Source organism: Seriola aureovittata, chromosome 5 (genome assembly GCF_021018895.1).
Source record: "Seriola aureovittata isolate HTS-2021-v1 ecotype China chromosome 5, ASM2101889v1, whole genome shotgun sequence".
Classification (NCBI taxonomy): Eukaryota; Metazoa; Chordata; class Actinopteri; order Carangiformes; family Carangidae; genus Seriola; species Seriola aureovittata.
Window position 1 is genome coordinate 12,045,628 of NC_079368.1, and position 21,692 is coordinate 12,067,319.

At 43.1% G+C, this 21,692-nt stretch overlaps 1 protein-coding gene across 3 annotated transcripts in view; it reads left to right on the forward strand.

Moving 5' to 3' along the window:
• The window catches only part of fam172a (family with sequence similarity 172 member A), a 160,544-nt gene that overhangs the window by 75,748 nt on the left and 63,104 nt on the right, over window positions 1-21,692 (forward strand). The window contains exon 9 of one of the 3 annotated variants that reach the window (XM_056376416.1): window positions 581-2,024. The exons of the other annotated variants lie outside the window; for them this stretch is intronic. Within the exon in view, the coding sequence (XP_056232391.1) occupies window positions 581-811 (231 nt within the window). The 3' untranslated portion in view covers window positions 812-2,024. Of the gene's footprint in view, window positions 1-580; window positions 2,025-21,692 lie in introns of those variants that run through there. 3 annotated transcript variants of the gene reach the window in all.

Sequence of the window (21,692 nt, forward strand, 5' to 3'; positions counted from 1 at the left end):
ATTTCTGCTGCTCGCTCCCCTTGCTCCGGAGCATGTTAGCCCCTGTTTGGAGTGCTCAAGTGTTTCATTGCAATTTGATTTCTTTTAAAACACTTCACAGTGTGTACTGACTAATTATAGATACATCAAAGAGTAGCTAACTGCCTTTGAATGAGAGCGCGAGAGAGAAAGAGAGGCTTGCGCTGCAGGGGGAAGGCTGCTCGCTCTTTCTTTGCTTCGCCCCCACCCTTTTCACCCTTTTCCCCTCTCTACCAGTCTTTAGCTATCGCAGAATCCATCCATCCATCCCAGTTCACTGTTTTGCACTTCTGTCCTTCTCTCTGTCTCTTTCTTAGCGTCTCCAGTCTCCTCTGACATCTGTTTTCATGCTTGGCCAGCCTGTTCCTCCCTGCTCCTCCTTCTCCGTCTCTCTCAGCTATATGGTTTTAAAGGAAGGATGAGTCATGTTCCCCCAGTCGTGCTACTTTGTTTTGAACCCAGTATTCCTATATTTCCTTCAAAGTGTAAGGGGTTTTAGCTTGCGGACCATCTTTCTCTCTCTGTCTCTCTGTCTTATACACCATATTCTTTTGGGTTCCAGGTTCATATTATCCTTTCTTCACCTGAGGACAAAGTCTCACCTGACAACAAACCAGAGGGAGAGGAAGAGACCGAGGGGATAAGCCCTTGCCTCCATATCGCCCTCCGCTCACCCCGTCTTTTCATCTTTATTCGTTGCAAGGAGTGGGGGGTGGTGGGTGGGTGGGGTGAACATGCAAGTAGTGGTGGTGGTGGTGATTGTGTTGAGGAGGGATTGTCTAACCCGCGCTAACCTTCCCGCTCACAGAGTGAAAAAGGAGCACTCTTATTGGATAGGACAGGGCAGCATTATATAAGGTCTTATGTAAGAATGCATCTGTCTCCCAGTACACAAATGTGTGGGTGCCAACCAGACAACCAGCCAGCCGCCACAACAGCCCTTCAAAAACATGATTACAGATTTTAAGTGTCCTCTGAGAACACGTCACATACATACAGTGCATGCTTGCAAAGTATCTGTCTGTACACTTTCTGGATGGTGCCATCTGTTTCAATCTATAATGAATATAGCTAGATTTCTCTCTGTCGTCCTTGGTTTCATGTGTGTGTACGTGTATTTGTGAGTTGTGGCGAAGTGTCAGATGTGGGAAGAGATGCTTGAGGTGAGACGGATAGATATGGAGGATTTCTTCACTCCTTGTGGACTTCATCGTTATAGTGGTGTGTGGAGGACGAGAAAGATGAAACACTGCTGGGTGAATCAGTCTGAGTCAGAGAAGTTTGTTTTACATGGCTCAGAGTTTAGAAAGTGATTGAATTTCCCTGCCGTGATATGGCATCCTTAGACCAAATTAGAGGATTTTATGTTGTGTGTTATGGGACGATGCTTTATTTGTGTTACACTGCATAGTTTTTGTCTAATCAGATTCACACGTTGAAGTACAAGAAAAGAAATGTAATTGTACTTATATTTTCTGTGCCTCTTTAAGATTTCCTATTTATCAAACAAAGATCTTTTTTTTTCAAGCAAGCGCATTGCCATATCTCTGTGCAATGCAACTGCTTTTTAATTATTTTTCATATTTTGTTTACCAAGCCAGTCTCTAGGTTTCACTCTCTCTTACTATTCACTCCGAGCCTTTTCTCCACAATACTCAGCATCCCACAATATTCTCTGCTTTACGTCCTGTTTCGTGTCCCCATTTCCTTCATACTCCTAATTCCCCCTCTCTCGTGGTGACCCTCAGGGCAGCGGCGGTGCCAACTATGCCCTCTGTGCAGGACTCTGGGTCTGGCAGTGGTCTGTACCGCTCCATGACTGGCATGGTAACAGCCCACTGAACACACGGCGCAGTGACACACACTCCTGTTTTCCACTCCTCATCCTTTCTTACAAAATGCGTTGGAAAATTTTATGATGATATACAGTTTAATTCACCTTTTAGAATGTCATGCAATGTTTAGTGTGAACTTCTGTGATTTTAAAGGAAAATATGTTTATTTGCTTTCTCATTGTCATCTCATTTTCTTTTTGTGTATTTAGCATGTGTAGAAATAGAGAGTTACACATTGTGGTTTATATAAGAAGAAGTAGTTAGTACATTGTGTTTTAGAAGTCTTGTCCTCATGGTAAAGTTGTTTCCATACTTTCCAAACCCTAAGATGGATTGGTGACCAGTTTGCCAACAAACACAACACAAAATGTAAAATAAGACAAATTTTTAAGTTAAGTTTTAAGTTGCAGGAAATTTTTCTTTTTTGTCGAAAGTTAGCAGTTTCCACCCTGCTTCCAGTGTTTGTCCTTTTTTCCAGACTAAACAAGTCCTCTCTGCTGAATGCACAGAGATAAAACTGATATTAGTCTTAGCACAGTGTCTTAATCCCAGTCACACAGCAAGCAAGTTTATTTAACAAGTTTATTTTCCTAAAATGTTGGTGTATTCCTTTAAACTGTGTCAAACTAAGTTCCACATTCCTATCTATCTGAAATGCTCTTCAAGGACCAGCGCAACCTTCACCTGAGTTCATCACCACACAAGCAAAAATCTCTTTAATTTGTTGACAAAATCATCCCAGCTGTGAAGACGTCCATACACAGGCTCTGAAAATCCCCTCATCTAATGTTGTATGCACGTCTCGGCCGCCTTCGAAACTCTGAGTGCTAGCCTGTCTATTGCTTCTGGAGGGGATGAAGAGAAGGTCTGTTTTTATCTCAAGGTTCTCCATAGCTGGCGGGCTTGCAAGCGGTGCAGGAGTAGTGCAGTTTCCTGTGTGTATGTCTGTCTGTGTGTGCTAGTGTGCATGTGTGTGTGTGTGTGTGTGTGTGTGCGCGTGTATGTCTGCAAGTGGGTGCGCACATATTGTATGGGTCTATGTTTGCCTGAGTGTACGTGTGTGTGCACGTGTGCATATGTGCATGTCTGTGTGTGTCAGCGTTAGCCTGGAGAAGCCTGTATCGTCCTGAGCAGAACAGCTTGGTGGAGAGCAGCTATCAGAGCCACGTTAGGGGAGGAGAGGAGAAGAGGGTGAGAGGCGATGATAAATGGCTGGGGCACACTAGCAGAAATTAGTGGAGCCGTATGCAAAGCTGTGGCGTTTTGTTTGATGTGAAACAAAAGGACCACCATGACAAAAGTGCCTGCCAGCCCGCACAGCAGGACAGCAGCCCTCAGGACATACACCATCACCACTGATGGTGTATGTGTATGTGCCTTTGCACGTGTGTGTGAACGCACTTGCGTGTGCATGTATGTTTTAATGCATGCATATCCTGCATGGTCCTGTTTTCTAGTCGTGGCTATATTGTGTATATTATCCCTCTCTGTGTTTTTATGCTCTGCTCATAATGACAGACAGTGCCTAGCCCTTTGTACACCGTGAAAAGACATGGCTTGTTCCTCAGTACAGCTACAGCATATTTGCTCTATTAAGCAGCTGAAATATAGACGTCTAATTTCTTTGTGAATGAATAGGCATCTTAAAGAGCGGCTCTCCTCTTAACATAAGGATGTAAATTGAACTGTTTAAATGTCACGGCTAGCAAGCTGATTTGATTTGAATTGATTTGCTTGTTTCTGGAAAAAAGACCTCCCTTGCCAAACCTTAGCTGCGCTGGCTGCCATAGATAGACCAAGGTCTTTCTTTCCACCTCAACAACACATTGTAGGGCTTCTGAATTCTTCTATCTGCTGTGATTATGTACAAATGGCCTTCATTTGCCATCCATTTCAAAGCTGTAGTGCTGCATTGTGACTAGAGGCAGATGACGCAGACCAAATTACAGCGGGTTTGCTGCCTGAAAAGGATACTCACACAATAGGCTTTGTGAAGTATTCCCTTCAATACGTCGCCATTATTCTCACCTTTGTTGGTGTTTCTCTCTATGTTTCAGGAGCATCTTTGGATTCTAGATTACATTTGTGGTGTTGGAGAGGAGTGGGGGGTTGAAAATACTTTACTCGTGTCTCTCGTGTTATTCCATGAGTGTCTAGGGAAATTGATTTTGTGTGACAGATTCAAATTTTTTGGTTTTTTACTGCATTTTCTGATTGCTTTCATTATTAATTCTGTCTTGTTTTATTGTTATATAGTTGCAAGACAATCAAAGCTCTAAGAACATGAACACTATCTGTTGGAGTCCTTGGTTTATTTGTATTTTTTTTTACATGTGGCTCCTTCCGTTGTGCATATCCTGCTTTCCTCTCTTTAGTCAGGTTGTTTTATAATATCTCGGTAACCTGAAGGCAAGCAGCCTGAACAAACGGTGCAAAATTGCTATAGTTGGCTAGAATACAGAGTGGATCACAGCTATCCATTGAGCTGTCCTCCTCCGTCATGTGTCCTTTTGTTGCTAGCATCTTCCTGTCTGATTTTCTCATGCATCACTAACCCACAACAACTAACTAACTAGCTTATGAGTCAGGAGCTGTTATCTTATCAGTGAGCAAAATGGATTTTCTCTCCTTACTCTCCTTATAAAATGTGTATAGGTCCCTAGATTATCCTACCGTTATTGCACCACTCCCTCACAAACAGCTAACTAGGAACACCGTGGACATTAACATTATTATGATCAGTTGACTTTCTTCTCCTTTTTTTTAGAGAGTAACTATATCTAGTCAGTGGAGTAAGATAAATGCTCCTGGAGAGCAGTTACAACTCAGAAAAGGTAGACTGGTCAAAAGAAGCTCCCAGGGAAGTGATTCACCTTGTGTCTAGTGTTTTAACAACTGAACTGAACTTTGCATCAGGAGTACTGCAGCTATAACTAGATACATTTTGTCTTGTTGCCCAAACTTTAATTCTCCTTTTGAATGGTCCCGTTGAATGGTCTTGTTATTATCAAACTCTTCTATAATATTCTCAACAGCCCAGAGGCAGATATGGAGCTGTTGCTCTCACCTCAAGCTGTGATGCTGGAGCCGTCAATATACTTCAGGATTGCTTCCATACATTGTGGTTTGTATTGTTGGTTCAAGAACCCATCGTTCTCTTTCTTTTACAGTAATATTATATTTTTCTCCCTCTCAGTGATAGTTGGTAGTTTGAGTGCGCAGCTGTCTATCCTTTATCATATCAGTTTCTGCTTACAAAGACAAGTCTTCCCATCTGCACTGTTACCTTTACCTTACCTACGTTACCAATTTAAGTCATGCACTGTTTTTAACTGGTCTGTGATAGGTTTTGATTGATACCAATTCCAGGCTCCAGTATATAAGGGTATTAGGAAATGTCAGCTGTTCGTTTTAAATAGTTTGTCTCATCCAGTCCTTGGTCTAACCATCCATGGTTTTAAATGGCCAAGCACGCTTTCACCAGGTCGTCACGGTTACCCACTCTTCTCTTTCGTTCCTCAAAACACACAGATGTTGCCATGGTGATGTAATTGAAAATCATTACATCTCAAACAAGTATTGTTGAGGTGACTATTCATAAGTCTCCTCTCACCTTTTTGTCTTCCTGTTTTTTTTTTTTCCTCCCTAGTGAAAAGGAAGTGAAAAATCCATCTGTCCTCAGTGCATCATTGTGCAAAGGCTCTTTTTAATCTCCCTTGTCCTGCTCCACCCACCCCATACCCCACCTCTTCAACACAGGGTCTCTTTTGCCACTTTGTGATATAAGAAGCCGAGCTACTTGAAGTTCATTTGAGTTCAGTGAAATCTTGAGGGATTCATCATTACATATTTACTGGCTGAGGCTGATCTTGCTGTAAGGTTCTACCCTCGTCCCATTGATCTAGTGCGCATGTTCACTCCCGAGGTTACGGGACGTGCTTCCATTTGCATAAGGCCCTGGGCAAGGTTCTTTCCACCATTGATTGGCCTGTCCATGAGCGCCCCGTGCCTTCTCACATTGATCACTTTGTTTTTTCCCGGAGACAGTGCTACTCAGAGTTCAGCTGCAGCTCCGGCATATCAGACCTGCCGGAGGAAGAGAGAGAGGAAGGAGACGAAAAGGAAAGAGAGAGCACAAGAGAGGGGCAAGTAGGAGTCAGAAGGGGTAGATGGAAAACTTTAGAGCCAATATCTTGATAATTTAGCATACTTTTCCTTTGAATTTTGACACTTGGGTGAGAAAACAAAATCCAGTTTCACCCTGCCACCCCTGTGTCCGCACTCCTTCAGCCTGTTTCCTGCTTGCGCAGGTAAATGCAATATAATGATATATGCTGCTTTTACAAGTGTAAACCCATTCATATAAGCACATAATGAGATTAATAATGAAACACACAGAACACTCAGTGCAGACAGAAAGATATATACCTGAATTGCTGCTAAAATTGAACAGCTCTCCTCCCTTGCTGTTCGTCTCCAGTCTCTGCTTCAACCCTGGTCTGTTTGTATGAGTGTGCTACATAGAAAATTCTCCTCTCCTGACCCCGGTTCTGTCTTTCACTTTATCCCCCCACACCCCCCACCCCCCACCCCCCTTGCCTGTTTCCACTTTTCACCGGCACTGTTGGCTTTGTATCTGCTTGGACAGTCTTCCTTCTCTTCCACCTATTCACTTGATGAGTGAGGATGCTGTCTTGGTTTCCTCAAGGATTCCCTGCTCTCTATCGCCTGTTAGCAGCATTTTTATGCAATTGTGAAGTCAATATTAATCAAAGCTTTCTGTTATGTCTTGAGTCAAGTTTATGACAGACAGACCCTAATCATTTAATATACACAGTGGAGTCCAAAAGTCTGAGACCACTTTCCCATTCACTTGTTGACCCCACTGCGTTCGTGTAGCTTTATGTGAGCTGAGGAGGTAAGGCACTGAAAGCAGGAAGCCTCGCCCTGCAGAGGTCTTTATACTAATCATGTCCTTGATTATTTCTCGAAGGTTTGCGTTTTGATTCGTGCGTACGTTCCATTGTGTGTTTATCCAGCATGGCGTCAGAGGTGGCGCAAGGCTCAGACTCCCATGATGCACCTCTTCTCTTTGTTCTGCCGTGTGAGAGCAGTGCGCGGCTTTGTCTGCCTCTCTCGTTCCTCTCGGCTCGTTGCCTCAGAGGCAAGGTCTCGCTCTCTTCCCTCTCCTCTACTTCAGAGCTCTCTCACTCTTTCATTCACTCTTTAATACCCATTGGGCACTGCTGTCCATTTCTTTCGCTCCTGTCGCTGGTGTTTGTTGTGTTTTACCTTCCTTCTTAATTCGTAATGAAACTCTCCTTCACTCACTCATTCTTTCTTTGCCCCTTGCCCCTGTTGTCAAACCACTCCACATTACTGTTCTTTTTTTTTTTTGTGGCTCACATTCCTCCGAGCTTCTTTGGTCACACTCCTACTGTCTCGTCTCTCTTAACGCTGATCTGTAAACTTTCCTCTTCTCATTTTCTTTATTTATCTCATGCCCCGCATATATGGTCTCTCGTCTGTTCTTTGCTCTTCCCCTTTGCTTCCGATTCAGTCACTTTCTTTTTCTGTTCCCTCTCTTAACCTCAACTTCACATCGGCCTTGCTACTTCATTCTTTGCCATTTCACTCCCATCCTTCACTCAAGACTGAACTCACTTCTGTCTGTCTCCTTTACACTGTTTTTTATTCTGTCTTTTTCAACAAACATCTGTCTTAGAACACCAATTTTTCTCATTGCTTCCTCCTTCTCACCTTCCTTATTTACTGCACGTATTAAAAATTCATCTCTGAGCTGCTTTTTTTTTTAATTTTGTGTAAAGCTGCAAAATGGTTAAAATTATTATCTGAACTTTATCATTCAATATTATATAAAATGTCAAATGAATATTTTTTTTTTCTTACCTGAAAATGTAAGTTGCTTTCAATGAAGTATCCTCATTTGTCTCCTTTTTCTGAGTGGATGCCACATTTTTTTATCCTATTTGTCCTTTTGCTCTAACTTGCCGTTCATTCTTGCCAGTCTCTCACAGTCGCTGTTCCCACTGTGGGTTTTCCATGCATTCACCTGCTGTGTGTGGGTGTGTCAGCTGGTTACGACCTAGGTCACCTTCACCAGAGAGGGAATACGAGCGGTTGACGTGAGGTTTGAATGTGGTGAAGATGACATGTTGACAGCTCAAATGAATCGCTTGTCACATGTCATTTTTTTTTCTTTTCCTCCCCCCTTGTTAATTCTACCATAAGAATGCATACAATATACGAGAAGAATTTTGAGGACATACAGGGTTGCAAATTGTCAGGCAGGCATCACTCGAATTTAACACATTCAATCCAGTTTGCTTTTCTGTCTTTTTTTTTTTTCTTTCTTTCTCTGCCCTCAAGACTGTGAATGGTCTCATTCTGCTGCGAATGTAGGAGGGAGAATAAGTCTTAGGAATTGAAAGGAGAGAAAGTGTTGTTTCTGAAAAGCTGCGAGGAGCAGCTAGGCGGATCCTGGTGCAAATGTCAGTGAACTCACTGACTCTAGGGTTGAAGTTTAAACCCTCTCTCCCTCCTCTGCTTCTATTTCTCTCGTCTTCTCTCTCCCCTTTGCTTTTTTTCTTTCCTTCAAAGTCGGCATCTCCATCCACACCCGCCTCCTTCACTCTCTGCTCTCTGTCTTTCACTGCTTTTAAAGTTCATTGAATGGGGTGTTGGTATTCTGTGGTGTTTTCGCCTTGCCTACTCCAAACCCTCCAAACACCAGGGTCACAGCTTTCTTTTAGTCTGTTTGTAGAGAATTTTTCAGCATCAATGCATCACCTGCAGAATGATCATCATCCTGCACATATCACCAGTGTTTTAACACAGAACATACAATGATGGGATTGATGGCAAAGGGAAAATAGGAAACCGCACAGTGTCTCTGTCACTTCATATCCTCTGCACTTCAAGCTTGAAATACCCCGTACTGACTATTCAGCTGATCTATTCCCAACTCTATAGCCTCCGATACTTATGGAAAGCCTAGTTTGAATCCTTTATGGCAATTTTTTTCCAGGGGTGTGTTTTAGTTATGTACCTGCAGTGAAACATATTTAATTTTTTAAGCCTAGAAAGCTGACAGTGAAAAGAGATGAACTGTTTTATGTGCCATTTTAAGGCTTTATGTGCTGTGAAATACGATGGGGGTTATGAAAGAGCAAAAGGAAGGTAGAGAGAGGAAGCGAGAAGGAGAGCGAGCGAGAGACTCCTGGAGTGGAGCAGGCTTTGATGTCTTTGCTGGCTTGGAGCTCAATGCGGAACTCACTGAAGGGTAGGCCTTACTTCATGGTGGGAATATGAAGCTGGATGCGCTGTCCAAGTAAAGAATATAACACACGCGCACATTTGAGCAGATTTTTTATTTTTTTTTATACACTCATGTTTGTAAAATGTTTTCATCTTCAAGCATGAGTGTGCATTTTACTCCAAAGGGCTTGTTTGTTGTCCCAGTAAGCAAGGTTTTCATTTCTCCCCTGTCATGTCACTCATTAGTTTGTGGTTCATGTTCAGATCAGTTACCAGGCCACACTGGGTGGCTTAGTAATTCACAGTCCGTGTGTGTGTGTGTGTGTGTGTGTGTGTGTGTGTGTGTGCGCGCGCGTGCGCGCGCGCGCGTGTGTCCCTGTCTCATATATATTCTGCTTTCCTATTAGATGGCTTCACACTCGACGATTCCTCTGGACTCCTCTGACATCGGCTTTCATGCATGGCCTGCCTGCCTCTCTCCCTCTCCTTCTCCCTCACACTTTTTCGCTCTCTCGGCCTCAAATATTAAAAACATCTTGGTCGTGTCAGACATCTTTTAACACCCTTTCCACCACCTACCAGCTAGCATGTACTGTACACCCCCATCCATGCCCACTCTTTAACTTCCATCCATTCTTTATCCCTTTGCTCCCTCCATCCCTCTCCTTCCTTCCCCCCCAGTGTCCTGCCCCTTCCACCTTATGCACCCACCCCCACCCTTGTGTCTTCCACGTGATGGCACTTCTCCCATGAATCCAGCCTCTTTACCTCTTGCCCCCCCCCCCCCCCCCCTTCTCTGTCTCTTCTTTCTTGCTCCCCTCCTTTATCTGTTTTTGTGTCTTTGCTTGGGGTGATGGTTAGTTGATTTGGTCTGATTTCTCTTTGATGAAAACACTAGGGGGCACTGCCTGTCCTTTGTTACCTCTCTGTTCCCTTAGCAGGCTTCGATGCATGTGTATTTTTGTATGCGTGTGTTCTGTCTGTGTCTGTCTGCCCGTGCATGTGCTCCTGCTTGTGTTTGTATTTTGTTAAAAAGCAGTCCCTTGTCTGTAATGGATGACACAGATCTGCATTCAGACAGACAGGAAGGCATGAAGGCAGGCAGGCGGCAGGTCTCTGGTGGTCACCAGGGCTAGTGCTCTGCACCCGACCGCACCCCCCTGTCCTTACTTCCACCCCCTGTTTCTGTTTGGTGAACCCAGGGGTGTGGGTTAATGAAAAGGGCTTGGACCACCGAGAGGAGCGACAGTCATCTCACAGACACCTCTGCTCACCTCCAGCCCTCTGAGACCCTCTCTCCATGACAGGCCCCCCTCTCCATGTCTCTCTCCCCACGTCGACCCTCTGTCCCCTGGGTCACACCACATTGTCTGGCTGCCCGGTGGCCGCCAAAAACACAGCTCACCCAGCATGGCATTACACAAAGGTAGATAAACTAAAAGAGAGAGTGGTGCAGTTTTGAGTGGATGACAGTTTTTGTGTGTGAGGAAAAAGAGAATGCTTGAGAACAACTGCCCTGTTTGTCCAAAAGGCGGGTGATTTAGACAAGGGACCTTGGTTGCATTCGAGCCAGGGCGGCCCCAAAATAAAGATCAGCTCTAGACACCAGAGTTGGAGAGGAGACAGAGAGGACGCAGACCTTTGTTTCAACTCTGTCAGTTGAGAGCTTTTTGTGACGCTCCACTTCATGCGGCAGTACTCGAGTTGTTTTCTGTGTGTCTTTTATATATGCACAGTCCATACTATACAATTAGCGATCATGCTTACTTCTCTTGTGTACCCTTACGTCCGCTGATGAATGTGATTGTTTCTGAAGGAAACTCAGAATTATTGATTTGTTGTGGGATTCTTTTTTTTTTTTTTTTGTGGTAAGCAGACAGCTGATGAGGGGTGTTTGATAGTGCTAATTGGCAGCTCCCGTCCATGCAGTGTGTGGTTGGTGGTGGGTTGGGGCTGGGCGAAGTGAAGCGCTGCTATTGTTTAGAGGTGTCAAACCCAACACAGAACAAAGAGGACAGGAGAAATGTGCTGTGCTTGCCTATCAGTGTGCTGAAAGCAGCTAACGTACACACACACACACACACACACACACACACACACACACACACATGCACACACACACAAACACACACACGAATGAATATGTATTATATATGTATGAATGCACATGTGTACGTCCATCCACACACATCCACACACAACAGCACATTACCTGAAGTCATATACACCGGCATTCACTCACACACTGACATGCGCGCACTCATACACACAAACACCTTCTGACGCACACGTGCACACTCTTAGACAAACAGCCTGAAAATGACAAGATAATCACCACATTCAAACTTACCTTCAGCTCTGGGTAAATGCCTTTTTCTGAGATAAACTAATAAATATACTGTTTTCTTTTCAAACGTTCTCCACTGAAGGCCCTAATTAGCATACGCTGACAAAGACCTGACAGAGGTGTAATAGTTAAAAAGGTAATTTGACTACAAGTAGGAGTTTGGGTGGGGAAAAGGGTCAGTGTGCTCCCCCCACCACCCCCCCATCCGCCTCTCTCTTTAATGGTTTATTCACGCTTTTCGAGGACTTTTTGCATGATTGACTGACAAGGTCTTTTTCCGAAATAGCATCTTCAGTAATGAGAAATAATTGACTCCCTAATCAAAAAAAGGGTTCATGGAATCCACAAACCCAACTGTAATCTTCTGTGGCATTTCCAGCAGAATTGACAGTCCTCATAGCTTCAGGCTCTATACCACTTTGATTTAATTGCTTTTTTTTTTTATAACATTAATAATATACTTTATACCGTATTATGTGTGTATGCTCTGTATGTGTGTGTGTGTGTATGTGTGTGTTTTTGTGTGTGTATGTGTATGTATGTGCTCCACACCCTTCTCTCAGGCTTTGTTTTTAATCAACAATATCACTTGAAAAGCACTTCAACTGGTATACTAGTTTTTGTAAATTTTACATTTAATTCATTAAGGGAATCATTGTGGTGATTTCATTATGTACTCCAGAGTATACTGCGGTGCTTGTTCCGCACATTATTTTAATAAACTACATTATAAAGCACTGAACAGAAGAATAACAAAAGTAAATTATTTTACATGTAAGTGTAAGTGCTTATATTTTATTCAAAATAGGGTTTCAGTGTCTGCTTTAAACAGTGGCATAATACTAATAATAATGATAATAATAATTATAATTATAAAAATAAAAAGAAGAAGGAGAATAAGAAGAAGAATGATTGTTTTATCTTTTTTAATCTCTGTCGTATCACTAAAATTGTATTAATTTAGATATCATTTACTTACTTTGGCATTATGTTTTTTTTGTTTTAGTTTTTTTTGCAGTAACAGAACACAAAGTTAAGGCTTTTCATTTTTATTTGTAACTTTGGACTATCTATGAAATTTAAATTTGTATTTAAGGCTAGAAGAGAAAATGTTTTTGCTGTTAAATCTGGTCCAACGGAACATCATGATACAGGTTAGATACTTGAAATGGATTTGTTTTGTTTTTTTTTACGCTGCCTGTTTAATTGGCTAATTGAATTGCTTTGTATTTTCTTATACCCTACATTAGTATTATTTTTAATCTTTTATTCCTATGTCTTGATTACTTTGGGCATAAAAATAATCATTTAAGCGAGTGCGCCTGGAGAACTGCAAAGTTTTTACATGATGGGGCAAATTAACTTGTAGCTTCCCCCAGCCTGTCCAATTTGTAATATGGCCTCAACCCCTTCTCTCTCTCTTTTTTTTCTGACTCATCTTTCCTCTCGTTAAAAAGCGGTTTTAAATCATGGCTAGTGGCAATGAGAAGTTAATTTCAGATTGTTATATATTTCCATTAATTTCAGTTGGCCTTCTGTAGTTTTCCCTCCCTCACTCTCTCCTTCCTTTGAGTACAGGGGATCACAGAGCCTGTTTTTTTTTTTTTTCTTTTCTTATTTTTTCTTTTTTGGGGGGCTCTCTCTTTCCCACTTGCCCCACAGCACAGGAGACGAGCAAATATGAAGAGTAGAGGATGATAAATGAAGGGAGGAACGCTCTCTTTGTCACTTTCTTTTACCTCTCCTCCCCTTTCCTTCTCCCCCGAACTTTTTTTTTTTTTTCTTTGGGCTTCTCACTCAGAGATGGGTCGAGTGGCCCTGGAAGTTTATACAAAACACCTCCCCCTGAGAATCTAACTCCTGCAGCCCTGAAGGGACACACACACACACACACACACACACACACACACACACACACACACACACACACACACACACCTGATTTGCCAGTAATGTGCAGAGCAGCAGGCGCCTCCAGATTTGTTGTTTTTGTTTAATTTTCCTTCTCTCCTTCCTCCCCCATTCACAGCTAAGGTGAAAAATAGTCCACTGAGAAATTTGGTAGATTTTGCCATCAGCAGGCTCCACCTTTTCAAAACACAAAGTAGCTGGGCTTCATGTGTTGATTTGTGAAGCAAGAAAGTGAATTTGTATGGATCTTAGGGGGGAAAAAAACAACATTTGTATGAAATAAATGGGTACTTCTTGACAACAAGAAGAGTGAAGAAAGTCACACAATTGTTAAAATTCATCTCCACTTCAACCTTCTCACAACAAATTTAGAAGAATTGAGTGAAAATTCCACATCATAGCTTGTTGAAATTTTCTCACTGCACCCCAATTTAGAAATTTTGGCTCGAATGCCAACGTTGGGCTCAGTTAGTACAAGGAATCAGTGTTCATCAGCCCCTAAGGCTGTGTGTGTCTGCCTGTGTGTGTGTGTGTCTGTGTGTGTGTCTCAGAAATGGACAGCAGTACCCGATGGATATTTAACACATTAGCTTTGGCAGAGCTGAGAGTGGTGTGAAAACACACTGATTTCCTAAGTGGCAATCATATCAGCCTTGCCGTCAGAGAGGCAGCAGAGAGCAAACATCTGTGTGTGTGTGTCTGTGTGTGTGTGTGTGTCTGTCTGTGTGCGTGTGTGTGTGTGTGTCTGTGTGTGTGTGCGTGCGTGCGCGCGTGCGTGTGCTTGTTTGTGTGTGCCACAGAACATGCATGCAAAGTGATTGTGCACATAATTTTGACATTAATTCCAGTACTTTAGATTTGTACATTAAACTTTGTCAGTTTATTAGTGTGTTCACCAGGATTAAATTTGTTCACTTAACTTTTTTTTTTTTAATAATGTGCCTCAAAATACAACTGTGTTTCTTCCCTTTCTTTTCTTATTGTTTTATTGTATCTATCTACAGTTTTATCTGATGTTCAGGCTCTCTTTTTTTCTCTCTTCCTAGCTGCGTCTTTCTTTCTACATCCAGTCTTTTCCTCTCCCGGCCCAGGGTTTTTCCGTCTTTCTCTCGGCTTTTAAGCCTCTGTTGCGCCGTATGCCTGTCCGTGGTAAGCTGTCTCCTCCCTGCCAGGATTCAGGGAGCTCTTGGTTCTCCTCCATGTCAGAATCACCCTGAGTTACGACACAAAGGTCTCAGCCTCCTCCTCCTCCCACCCTTGTTAGGCCCTCTCGCGCACTCCCTCCCTCCGTCAATCTCGTTCTCCCTCACCCTATCCATCCTGGTCTCCAGCCGAGAGTCACCCATCCGAAACTATGTTAAAACAGGGTCATCCCCCGGCGTGCACTTAAAGGCTGTCCCTTTAACCTGCTCTGAAATACTTACGGCTATTATTATAGCTTATAAATCATTAAGAAAGTTTAATTATACGAAAATTTCATGGTGGAAATGTGCAAGCTGACACATGGGAAGGGGAATTTAATGGGCCAGCAAGTCCCAGCACCGTGAGGGAAAATATTGAGGTTAGGTTTCTATTTTACAGCATTGCCGGAGGGTTGAGAGACAGGGAGAAAGACAAGAAAGAAGCACTTTCAGAGTGAGAGAGAGAGTTAGAGAAAAGGCGAGTGTAGATGATGAGGCCTCGACCGTTTCCACTGTGCAGAAGTAACTTTCTCATTTCGCTCTGTAGACCAAAGCTGTTAATATGGCCAGTTGATTTGGGAATGATGAAGACATTGCGCACCGTACCTTGTGCTGGTTTTCTTAACTAAGATGTAGTCTAATTAACACAAGACTTTAATTAGTCGCCATGCCGTAATTTCACTTTGTTAAGGAATGCTGCCTAATTAGAAATTATCATTTGGAGAATTTCTGTAATTGCTGTCACTAAACAATATATGAACATCCTTAACTGCTAATGTTACAAGACTTTGTCCACTTTCTTAATTGTGTCAATATCATTTCAATGTGAACATTATAGGGGTATAGCTCGAGCAGCTTGAGCAACAACTACCAGTCTTCTCATTGTGACAGAAATGTAATTGATCAAACTGTTGGGAGTTGATATCATTAACACTAACCTTAATTAGAAATTAACTGAATTGTTTTGTAGTAACTATGAAATGCTGCTATACATTTGACCAGCGTCTTGGCTCATCGGGTCTGAATGATTTGGTGGAGTTGTCAGTCAATTGAAAACCAATAGGAATTTAAGTGTTACAGGGATTTATTATTACTATGTGGAATTATATATCACTTACAGGAAGAAAAAAAGATTATGTGGAAAATTACTTATATGCATTCAAATGTCAAAAGAGATTCACTAAGTTATATACCATTGTTTGAGGAAGAATATATTTTTTGTATATACATGCATGATTGCACATACCTGTATGCACAAGCCAACTCCCCCACACATTTAAACTCTCACTCAACATCATCTTGAAGAAACTAATTCCATTATTTTGAGTTACCAGCCGTTGCTCTGCGCCATGGTCTGCCATTGTTTATGAGCTCTCCTTTACCCACAACCCTGTTCGTCCCTCCCTTCTTCTCTCCCTCCATCCCATCCTCCCTGCCCTCTCTCCCTCCTCCGTCTGCCCTTCCCGTTTTCCTCTTGTTTTCCACGCGGGCACAAGCGGGGCGCAGCGCCCACAGCCGGCAGGTTTCCTGGCACACTGCTCCTCATCCTCTGCCTTTTGTTTCCACCAGTGGACAACCGTTCTCCACTTCTGCTGTGTCAGTAAATATTTACTGGCCTTCCTTTTCCTCACTACCCCCACCGATGTTGGTGTGCAGGCTATCTGTCCATGCATGTGTCTGTGTGTCTGTATATATACATACATATGTGTGTGTGTGTGTGTGTGTGTGTGTGCGTCTGTGTGTGTGTGGTTTATATGTCCATATACACATAGAATCTTCCCCAACATGCACACAGACAAACACACCACTTCCCACTAGCCTGCGTCCGGTGCTGTCACTCACACAATTCAGGAATGCCCCCTTCCTCACCCTTTCAGATCTCACCCCCTCTCCCTGCCCACCATCCTCCCTTTCTGTCTCTTCCTCATCTTTCCTCCATCATACATGCGGGGAACAGCCATGAGAGGAAACGGGAAAGACAGGAGGAAGTTATTGCAGTTTCATACTGCTCTCTCCCTCCCTCTCTACACCCTCGCCATAGCCAGGGTTCATGCACTGGAGAGTCAGAGGGGAAAAAACCCTGTGAGTAAATGCATGTGACCTCAGTGAGCAAAACCTCTGCACACTCCCACAGTACTGAAAGATGCACACACACAAACACACTCCTCCTCGCTCCCTAGGGCCCTGTGGCCTCGTGCTAGAGAGGGCTTCCTTCCTGCGGTTAAGACAAAGGAAGCTGGGGACCGACAGGGGACCTGGGACCGCTGCTTCAAAGCCACAGGAAGCGCTGGTGTTGTCTCTTCCTGTGGAGGGTGTCGGAGCGTGGGGGGCCAGCTGCCTGTGTTTTCACAGTCAGGGACGAACAGGGATGAGTGTGTGTGTGTGTGTGTGTGTGTGTGTTTGTGTGTGTATGTGTCACAGCGACAGGGAAGGTAGACTAGCTGAACACGCTGCACTTCCACTCCTATCCGCCCCTCTGTGACCTGAGATCAGTTGCTAGCAACATTCAGTAACACTTGGATCGGAATAAGAGCGACACACACATCATCCATGTGGTGAATCCCACAGTCATTAAGAGCCAAATCCAGCTGTGGATCATCAACTTAACCAGTGTTTATCTATAAGGCTATTGTCCTTATTGATTTATGATAGAAAGAAATCACTGCCAGAGCGTCAATCAGCCTTAATGTTTGTTTTTTCCAGCCCTTGCCACTGTCTTTGCAGACTCTACACATGCTTGCAATGTGTACATGTCTCTATGTGTTTGTGTTTGTGCTCATGTTCCAATGTTGGCGTGTAGGGATTTATGGGGGTGTATGTGTTAGTGTGTCTGCGCCATGTGTTTTCCAACCTTCCGGTGTGCACCCGCATACATGTTTGTTTGTTTTTTCTGTGTTCGCCCTGGCTTCTCTGATGCTCTCCTCTTACTCTCTGGCAGCAACAGGACAGTTAATCAATCAAATATTTAAGCAGTGCTTCAGTGCTCAGTGGGTAGTCCTAGATTATCTGTGGCTGTTGGCAGTGCATGGCGCAGCCACATTATAAGCCTCGTCTCTGACTGGCATCATCATGGGGCGCTTCTCTCTCTTTCTCTCTCTCTCTCTCTCTCTCCTCCTTCCCCTTGGCCTCTGCTCAGTCTTTGCACACTCCCACTACCACTCTACATTTTGTCTTCTTTTTTAGTCTCAATCATTTTGTGTCATTCTCTCTCTATCCCTTGTTTTCCTTCCTCTTGTTTGCTGCTCTCTATTCGCACTCTCTCTCTGTGTATAATTGTGGCTTTTCACATTGACTATCTGACAGTGAGCAAGGCCCCTTAAAGAGCTCTCATCTTTCTGTCTTTGCCTTTTTTTTCTCTTTTCTCTCACACTGCATTCTTTCTAGGGATGAGTCTGTCTGTCTCCCCGCGGGGATCTCCATTGTGGATTACCATTCAGTTTTCGCCCAATTATCTAGTGGCTTTCGCTGCCTTTGACACATAATTATCAAAGGCCTAAATAATTGTCTTTATTATTGCCGGTGTTTAGATGTAGCGTCAGCGGAGCAGTCGCGAGCAAGGGAGCGTCACGGGGAGAGGAGAGAAATGAAGTATTTATCTCGACCAGAGATTAGCTTAGCATGCTGTTAAATGATGTCTCGGCGCTTATTTCAACTCCTCGTCCAGATAAATAAACATGATTAATATGCCCCCCATTCCCTCCTTCATACACACACCCCTCATTTACATATACACACACCCATCACATATCACATTCTACGTCAGTGATGAAAATAAGATTACGCACAACAAAAAGTCTAGCAATTAGCTGGCTTTGTTGCAGGAAGCATCTTAAAGCGCTAAACACTGTACTTTGCTGAGGGCCATGTAAGAGGTCAGGTACAAGATACAAGGGTTAGAGAGAAGTGTGTGTGTGTGTGTGTGTGTATATATATATGTTTGTCTGCATATGTGTGTGTGTATGAGTGCCTTCCAATGCGTAGGGATTGGCTATTTCATAGAGCTTGTGAAAAGCTAGATTTAGTAGAATTGTGCCAACCAGGGGGTCAGAAATCTGTGATGTTTGTGGGTCTCTATAGCAACCAAGCCCTCTGCAGAGAAATCAGAAAAGAGTGGTTTATGAGGGAGAAACAGAGGGGGGGGGGGGGGGGGGGGTTGTAGTTCATCCAGAGTGTGAATGTATATGGGGCGCGGGTGAACTCAAGTCTGCGTCATCACTTGTGACTCAGCTTTGTTATCATGTTTCAGAGAAATGAAAACGTGTATGTGTAGTTATGGTCAAATTAAAAACAAAATCACACTGAGGGAGAGTGTGTAAAAACAGCTTGTCACCGAAACGGATTAAGAAATTTCGGACACCTTTTTTCCTTGTAGCACACAGTAAATTATGATGTCAAAACAGCCTTGATAATTTGAATTAGACTCATAAGCGTGAAATAGTGCAGAAGATGGATGCTGATAAACATTTCATCGAGGTGCGGTTGTGAGAAAGGAGGGTGCTCTTAAAGCTGAGGACTCAAGTTCAGACCCTTGTGATGGGATGCATCATTTCCACTTACGCCTCTGCTTATGTTTTAGTAAGACAATGAAAGTCCACTTGCTTCAGGGATGCTGTTCTAAAGCTCACCTTGTGGTCTGATCTCCTTGTGAAGTGGGTCAAGGGAAAAGAGAATTTTCCTCATGGGGATCACTAAAAGATTCATAAATATTCTTTGTTGTGCACATCTGCCTGTCTGTCTCACATATCTGTCTTGCTTTGTCTCCTCATTCCTCTCTTTTTTTCTCTCTCCTATCATACTACTTTTACACATCCATTCAGCTTTCTCTTTTAACATTCTGCCTTTCTTAGTTTTTTTTTTTTTTTTTTTTTTTTTTTTACATGCAAGCCCTCCATGTCCAAGCCCCACTCGAACTTTACTCTGCATATCCAGCTGCTTTAGCGTCAAAGGAAAGGCCAGCAGAGACATGGCAAATGTCTCAACATCTGTGTGTTGGTTTTAGCTCAACAAGTATTTCCACATGTTTCTCTTTTTCCCTGTCCGATACAAGACTGATCACAACAGCTGGTCTGTTTCCTTGTTAAAGCTGCAGGCTGCGGTTACATAGTGGATTAGCACATTTAACATTCTGGATAAAGATGGCTAACACTAACTCACAGGGTAACATGGTGTAAAAATTATAACATGATGAGTCATATGATAAGACAGCTTACATCTCTACCCCTTCGGGAGCGTGTGGCTTTATGGTTCTAACTGGTTGGTAAGTAAACCATGAGAATCACCCACCTAGCAGAAGACACAGACACGCTTAGATTTCTCTTTCAACATGTAGCTAACCACAGTTGTCATTGTGGCTTTTAAAACACGGGACCCAGTGGTGTCAAAATCATTGTGGTTTAGGGCCACACTGCATAGAGCACTCTCTCCTGGAGTCATTATTTGTCAACCTATTACCCCAACTGTTACCACAGCCAGCCATATGTGTGTAGGCATTGCGGCAATGAGACCTGTCAGAACGAGTGATTTATATAGCCAGTGGTGGGAGATGGAGTTCGTTGGTCTTTAATCTTTGGTTGAGGCATCATCAGGAAAACAGACTCCGTTTGGTGAGAGTCCCTGATTTATTTTCCTTCCTCATTTCAGCAAATACACAACACTGTGTGAGTATTTTTGAATAGCAAGTCACAGAGAAACTTGAGCACAAAAGTTGGTTAGAGAAGGGCAGAGACAAAGTAGTTTTTCATTGTATTTCAGACCAATAACATTTAGCCAGGGAAAACCAAAGAACATTCAGAGGTGAATCCAATCAATTTGAATGGCTTCTTTTGGATTTCAAAAGGTCTCGTTATCCGATTTTTAAAAAATTGTTCCCCCAGACGCATCTATCCAGCACCATCTACAAACCAGTTTCACTCCCACCTTACCAGCTGTGCCTTTGTCTTTGTTCATGCCTTTATCTTTGTCTAACTGCTGTCTATCATTCACTTGCTTCCCCAACAAACTCAAACTGCCCCTCTGTTGTGCAGTTCTCTCATAACTCCTCACATTCATTCCTACACACATATGCATACATCCACGTCTGTAGCATGCACATGCAGACATGCACACACACACACACACACACACACACACACACACACACACACTGCTCTGGTCGTCTTTCGTAGTGTCTTTTTCTGTGTCTTCTATCTATCTGCATATCCTTTGTTATGTTATGAAAGTACTTTGTTTTAAAAGTGGCCTGTCAAAATACTTTAAACAAAGATAGACTTAAACAACCTGTCATTATTGGCAGGTTGGCAAATACGGTTTACTTTGGCACAAGTTATCAAATTTATTATAGCTTAGTTACAGTTTTAATATGCCAGTGATTTCCAATGAACCTTAGCCATTTACGTTACATTGTGGGTTTCCATCAAAAATAAAAAAAATACTGGACTCCGATGGTTTTAAAGGGCATACAATAGGAGCAAGTAGAGACCCATTTATCCACTTGGAAAGTGGAAAAAATGTTTTCTGCCCAGGCTTGGGTGATGTTTTTGACTGGATTGAAGTAATGTGCTTAGTGTTTTCCATGGGCAGTCAGTCCACTGTCTCCTGTTTCCTGGCCTCTGTTAGCAGCCCTTATACTCAGGGACTGGCCCGTTTGGCTAGCACCAGAAAACAGGACCTTGACTGACACCTCCAGTTTTAAAAGGTTGACTTTGCTACTCCCACGGGCCCAGTTCTGCCAGAGGAAAGCTTTTCAACCAAGCGTGGATGAGGAAGGGAGTACAGAGAGGAGTCTGTATCTCTGTGTGTGTGTGTGTGTGTGTGCATGATTGTATGATTTTGTGTGAGCGAGGGAATTTGTCTGTGCATACATGTGCAGTGTCTGTCTTCTTTTGTTGTCTATCTCTACAGTTGTGCACTTTTTTCTTTATGCTTATGGTTGAACCTCCCCTCTCTTCCCTGCTTTATCCTCCACCATGCTGAAGACGCACCAGTGGAAGCCTTATCAGCTGGATGATGTATGAGTCCTTAGTGCCTTAATAGATTCCATTTATCTCTATACACTCCCACTTTAATTTGGCTGGGCAAGGGAGGATGTATTCAAATGCCCAGCGTCATTATGATGTACAGCCA